This window comes from Drosophila montana, unplaced genomic scaffold (assembly GCF_035044405.1).
Source record: "Drosophila montana isolate Dmon_TW-CO22-7 unplaced genomic scaffold, ASM3504440v1 contig_3083_1, whole genome shotgun sequence".
NCBI classification, from domain to species: Eukaryota; Metazoa; Arthropoda; class Insecta; order Diptera; family Drosophilidae; genus Drosophila; species Drosophila montana.
Genome location: NW_026997957.1, coordinates 354,726 through 360,924, shown reverse-complemented (window position 1 = coordinate 360,924; position 6,199 = coordinate 354,726). Strand labels below are relative to the sequence as shown.

General features: G+C 42.7%; 1 protein-coding gene across 1 annotated transcript in view; it reads right to left on the bottom strand.

Moving 5' to 3' along the window:
• Positions 1-517: 517 nt before the first annotated feature.
• LOC135430806 (uncharacterized) overlaps positions 518-6,199 on the bottom strand; it is a 28,167-nt gene continuing 22,485 nt past the window's right edge. Inside the window, exons 3-6 of the mRNA XM_064685606.1 lie at positions 3,929-4,165; positions 2,585-3,013; positions 1,179-1,433; positions 518-1,119 (exon numbers count right to left, since the gene is read on the bottom strand). Of these exons, the coding sequence (XP_064541676.1) occupies positions 855-1,119; positions 1,179-1,433; positions 2,585-3,013; positions 3,929-3,951 (972 nt within the window). The 5' untranslated portion in view covers positions 3,952-4,165 and the 3' untranslated portion in view covers positions 518-854. The remainder of the gene's footprint in view (positions 1,120-1,178; positions 1,434-2,584; positions 3,014-3,928; positions 4,166-6,199) is intronic.

Sequence of the window (6,199 nt, the reverse complement as noted above, 5' to 3'; positions counted from 1 at the left end):
CAAAAACTCACCTTAACATAAACAGTGCTGCCACTGTGAGAAATATAACAGGCATTGTTGCAAAAGCTAAATGCTATACGACTGGCAACGCCAAGACTTACCACAAAGTGCGGGCGGATTAAATTTGAAAACTCAAACCAGATTTCAATATTAAATTAATTACTTACGACGATTTTATGATATATATGTTTGGTATCGGAGTCGACGATTAGATTATTAGATTGTCCTCATTTTGTTACATTTTTACACTTTATTGAATGTTTATTTGTATAATTACTGTTTTATTATTGCTTTGCACATTGTTATCAAGCATTTCAGTTAGAATTTAAGCAAACAACAAAAAAAAAACTGTCTCTCAAATATGGCAGCATTCCAATACTCTTTCTGTATCTTTTCCGTATACATATATGTATGCATGTATGTATGTATATGCACACAAACACATGTATATATCTCTCTCACTTTATGATTAAGAACATACAAACTAGCAAGCAGCTTGCAGCAGGTACGTTGAGGCCTTGTTAATAAACCGTTTAAGACTATTATCTAGTTATTTAAGTTATAGACATGCGCCAGTTTATCTTCTTTTTTGTTTTTTGTTTTTTTTTTTGTTTTAATGTTGTGCGTTGTGCGAGGGCGCTGGCTAATAAGTATTTGTGCCAAGTGCCATCTCTAGCACCATATCGATTAGTTATCGATCGATAAGGCGGTGCCTGGCAAATTTAACAGCCGGTTGCAAAACACAGCTCTATCCTATTCTCAACTACTTATCGGTCGGCCCTCGCTTCAGTAATTAGTTGTATGTGTTTGCCATAGATATTCCAAGATATTCTCCCCCTTCTCCCCTCGCCTCATCAGTAGCGCTGACTCTCGCGATCCGAATATTTGCCGCTCAGCTTGCTGACCGAATAGCGATCCGAGTAGGCATCATATTTGTCCGCCTTGTAGTTGATCTCCTGCGGCGTATAACCAATATTCTTTTGCCAGTGTCGCGTCCAATATAGATCCTCGTTGCGCACCTGCGATGGGGTCTTTGCGTCCCGGCACACGTACACGCAGTAGATCATGCAGCCGATCAGCGTGAGAAATCCAAAGATGAGGAATATGATGCCCAATATCCTGCAAGATATGCAAACATATCAATTGAGGCACAAATGTGGAATATATCAATCGCTTACCAGACGTAGACGGGCTCATAGAACTGCACCACAATGACAAAGCCGAGGGTGACCAGTATGAGCCCGAGATTGAGCAGCAGCATCAGACAGCAGACGCCCTTCACATTCGGGCAGAACGGATTTGGCGCCGACATCGTCTCGATCTTGGCGCCACGTTTCGTTGTCGAGCGGCCGCTCCGGCCCGTCTTCGCCGTGCTGGCCACCGAGTAGACGCTGCGCGGTGCTCCGCGCGACACCGGACGCTGGCTGTAGCGGCTGCAAGGATTCGACTCCAATCATTAGAAGCTTCACTAGTTCCACTGGCCAAGTCGGGAGTACCTGACTATAAACTTAACTCAGCTCAGCTCAGCTCCAAGCTGCTTTAACATTTATCCCTAATATCAGAGCTGCAAATCCTGAAACTATCTTCCTGCTTTTTGGTTCGGTTCGTGTAACTGGATTTCCACAGCCAAGAATTCAGGTTTTGGTTCGAGATTTGTCATCTTTTAAAATTATATTTGCACTTTCTCCATCAAAGGATTTATTACTCTCTGCCTTATCTCTATCTTCATCTAACTATTCGAAGCTCTACAAGTTCCGGTGCTTAATTCCACCCGCATGCGTGGAAAAATGGCGAAAAACGTTTGTATGCAACTTTTTTGTTTACCATCCGATCGGCCTCAAACTCATTTTCAAAGATCCTTGTTCAAATTCGTTTGTGGCGTGTTTCTCACTTTTTTTGAAAATCCATTCCTTCTTATTTTCAAAGCTCTGCATAAGAACCTAATGAAAACGTGTTTCGATTTGGGCAATTCCACCCGCAACAGTGGTAAATTGGCGGATGACGGTTGTATGAAAGTTTTTTGTTTACCCTCCGATCGGTTTCAAACTCATTTTAAAGGATCAGTGGGAGAATTTATGTTATAAGTGCCAGAGGCAAGGGCGGAATATATCCGCTAGTTTGGCATATTTAAAATTCGATTCAATTCAATTGACTGGAATTTCGTTTGGGCTCGTTTTTACTACTTTCTTTTCCTTGCAATCTTGTCTTTAACTTATGCAAGCTTATGCTTCATCTTTCTTCTGCTCCAATTTGTTACGAATAACATTCTCGAAAAACTCCTGTACTTAATGTCCAATCTTGATATTATTTTCAGGGCCAAGATATTACGTCAAAATGTGTTTATTTACCAAGAATCAAGACAAAAATAGCTCAGCGGAACGGAGGCTAAACAGAATCAGATTTTGTGTCTAAAGCTCGTATCAGCTCCGAGATAAACGAAAAGAAACCTAGACTAAACATCGATACTTATCGATTTTGGGTAACAGGAGTGAACGGGAGATAGACAGACGGACAGAACCAAGTCGACTCCAGCTGTTGCTGCTAATCACGAATTTATACGTACTTTATGGGATTTGGGACTCACCTGATCTCGGAGGGCGCCTTGTAGGCGGCACTGGTCACATAGATATCGCTGCCCGCATCGCCCGCCTGATCGTAGCTCAGGGCGGAGGGGGCGCGCGGCGGTTGGCGCGTGGGCGGCGGCCCGCTCAGCGATCGTGGACCGCCGTTGTCCGGCGTGCTGGAGAGGCCCATCTGACTGTGGCTGTAGCCGTGCTGCAGGTGTTGCTGTCCGTTCGTGGCGCGCGACTTGCGCGACGAATTGTAATGGCCCTGCGACTGCGACTGGGAATGCGACTGCGGCGAGATGCGCTCGTGGGCGAGCGTGTACTCCGAGTGCGCCCGATGCGAGTGCGAGTCGTCGCCGTCCGTCGAATAGCCGCGATTCGAGTGCACATACGGCGGATCCGGCGTCAGCCTCCCGTGTGTGGCCACATAATGGCCGCCCTTCAGTCTGTCGAGTTTAACAAATTATTAAAATTTTGGAGGGAAATTGTTAGTAATCATGTTTCTCTCGGGCCCTATGCTATTCTCTTCCAAACTCTCTCTCTCTCCCCGACTCTATCAACTGCCTTAAAATAGATATCTTTAACTACACCTTCCTCTCTTTTGATATTTATTTATTAGCTCTCTCTCTCTCTCTCTCTCTTGCTCTCCCTCGCTCTCCCTCTCTCTCTCTCGCTCTCTCTCTATCGTTCGCTCTCTCTCTCTCTCTATCCCTCCCTCCCTCTCTCTCTCTCTCTATCCCTCCCTCCCTCCCTCTCTCTCTCTCTCTCTCTCTCTCTCTCTCTCTCTCTCTCTCTCTTTCGCTTTTCTCTCTCTCTGCCTAAATTCTCGTCTTCGCCTGCCATTTTTCTCTCTTTCGCTTTTTATTATACGTGCTCAGTCTCAGTATCATCTGCCTTCTCTTATTTTCGCTCTCTTAATCCGTGTGTCTTTCTCTTTCACTGTCTCTCTCTTTCTCCATGCCTTCGTAGTTTTCACTCTCCCTATCTATCTATTTTTCGTACTAGTTGTCTCATTTACACCCACATACAATCCCTATTTTACTCTCTCTCTCTCTCTCTCTCTCTCTCTTTCTCTCTTTACTCTCTTTTCCTTTCTATGCGATTCTTTCTCTTTACGAATATGATAGTTCTATTCGCCTCTCTCTTTTTTCTTGCCTGCTCATCTTTTTTTTTTTCTCACAGGCTGTCTCGCCTACACCGCCAACTATGTTATACTCTCTCTTGCTCTCTCTTCCTATCCCTTTCTCACTTATTGAAAGCTCATCGAAATCTGTTACTTTTATTCTACCATGCATATCGTATAGGGTATTTAATCTTCGACATGTCGAACGAATTAATAGTTATTTCTTTGTTGTTCTTACTTCTTGACGCGTCTCTCGTGCATTTTGCTAGAACTGCGCCCTGCTCTGCCTGGCGCTTTGTCTGCTGCTTGGCTCTGTCTCCGTCTCCGTCTCCAACTTCGTCTCCGACTTCGTCTCTGACTTTGGCTCTGCCTGCTCCGGCTGCTGCGGCTGCTGCTGTTCTGTGGGTCTGCTCAGTTTTGGGTATCTCTGTGGACCGTTGTTGTCTCTAGAAAGTCCCACGATAGCTGCGACTGCCTGCAAAACAATAAAAAAAAACAGACAAACAAAAAAAACACGTTGAGATTTGTTGCAATTAACTGGCGTTTGGCTGGGTGCAAATTAGTAGCCAGTTTTCAACTTTTAATTAGTGTGCAAAAGTTATGACTGCGTTTTATGCTCCCATGTGTGTGTGTTTGTGTGTGTGTGTGTGCGAGTGTGTGTGTGTGTGTGTTGCCAAACTACATTTAACAAGCGTTAGCTGGAATTCTGAATTCAATTTGAGCAGCTGAGCGAAGCAAAAGATAACAAAATTCGAGGTTATGTTTCACAATCAGCTGTGCGGGCTAAAGTTTGCCAAATTTGAGGTTATGTTTAACAAACAGCTGTGCGAATTTGAGGTTATGTTTCACATTTTAGCTTTAAGATTCCTTATTTGATCATTTTTTAAATAAAAATAACTCAAAGAGCAACAAGAGCATAAAAGGAGGAGTGGACGATTAGGGAATACCCAGAACCTTCTTCTATTAGAACCAGAAGAAGCTCGAGCCTTAGCAAAGATATTTACTTAATATTTTATACTCTACGAAAAGCTACATGTTAAATTTGGAGTCTGGATCATAAAAAAGGCGGCTATCGATATCGATTTTTATCGATTGCTTGAAAACGAGGCAGTTATCGATGATCGCAAATAAACTCTTACTGCGAGGGTTATAGGCGGATCTAGGCACAATGTTTTAAGTCCCAAGTTCATATAAATATAATAATTTTATTTTATTGTGACACTTATGTGAACTTCTAAAGTTCTCTAGAAATGTTTTCAGAGCTGTTCCGTTCAGTTAATGGGCGTGTTTATCTGCAGTCAGCACAAAAGAACTGTAAACATATAAATATGAGGATAAGCGATCGGCTGGCAAAAGGCACTTCAGTCGACCAATAACTTGGCCACTTGACAAAGCCGAACACGCCCCGACTTAAATGTCAGCTTTAATTTTTTATTATTTTGATTACTTTTTTGTGTACCCTGTGAACATTGCGAATTGAGTGTATTATGGTTGGTAGCAGGCAGAAGGCGACTACTTCAAACTTAGAGTAAACACAAATATTATTTTCTGGCTGTCCATAGAGATAACTCTTAGAGACCATAAAGGCTATAGACTTCAAATTGGGAATATAAGATCTCGATTTTTTGCCCAAGTCGATAGTTAACGATTTTGAGCCTGGGTTTTATGTGTGCATCTCGAAGATTCTAGGGGATACACACATAAAATGTTGCTTCTTATGGTATACACATTCCTAGAAAATTTTACTACTACGTTTACTCCACGTAAAATACAAGAAATAAAAATGTTAGAAATTGCAGAATTGTGCTTGCGGATATACACATAATAAGATTTTATAGGAATTTCCTGAAAATTACATAAAGATCAGACTTCGAGTGCTCGAGTTATTTGGGAATGATTTTTCTAATTTTCGAATTTTGTTGGCAGCTCGAAGTAAGCTACAGGGTATTTTCTAGTCGTCCAACTCTGGCCTAGACATTTTGTGTTGAAATTGGCTTTAAATGCGTTGTTTGGAGCGCTGCATAATTTATTTCAGCTGCGTTTACCCTGACTCGATTGAAGCTGAAGCTGCACCCAACCAATGTGCACAATCCCATTGGGCTTGCAGTTCGTTGCACTGTGCCGAGGCACATCCGGACGCTGGCAGATTGGCACGCATGCCGCACCCCACTTGAATATCTTTCAAGTTCATGGCATCGAAATTGAAGCCGCTGTCGTTACAGTTGCCAGCAATTTGTCACTTGGTCACGTAGCTTTAGCTTTAGCTTTACATTTACCTTTCCGCCTGAACGGCACTCGAGCCAAGACAGCAGGAACACAGGACGACCCCAGGACAAAAACTACAAAATATCAAATACCAAATACCCGACCCCACGCTCAATTTCAGTTTCAGCTCTAGCTGCAACTAACTCAGTTACATGCTAATACCCTAACTCTGAGTATAAATGATATCCAAATAACTTATCTGACTTCCTATTATATATTAATGCTAGGAGAAAGAGTGTGTCCA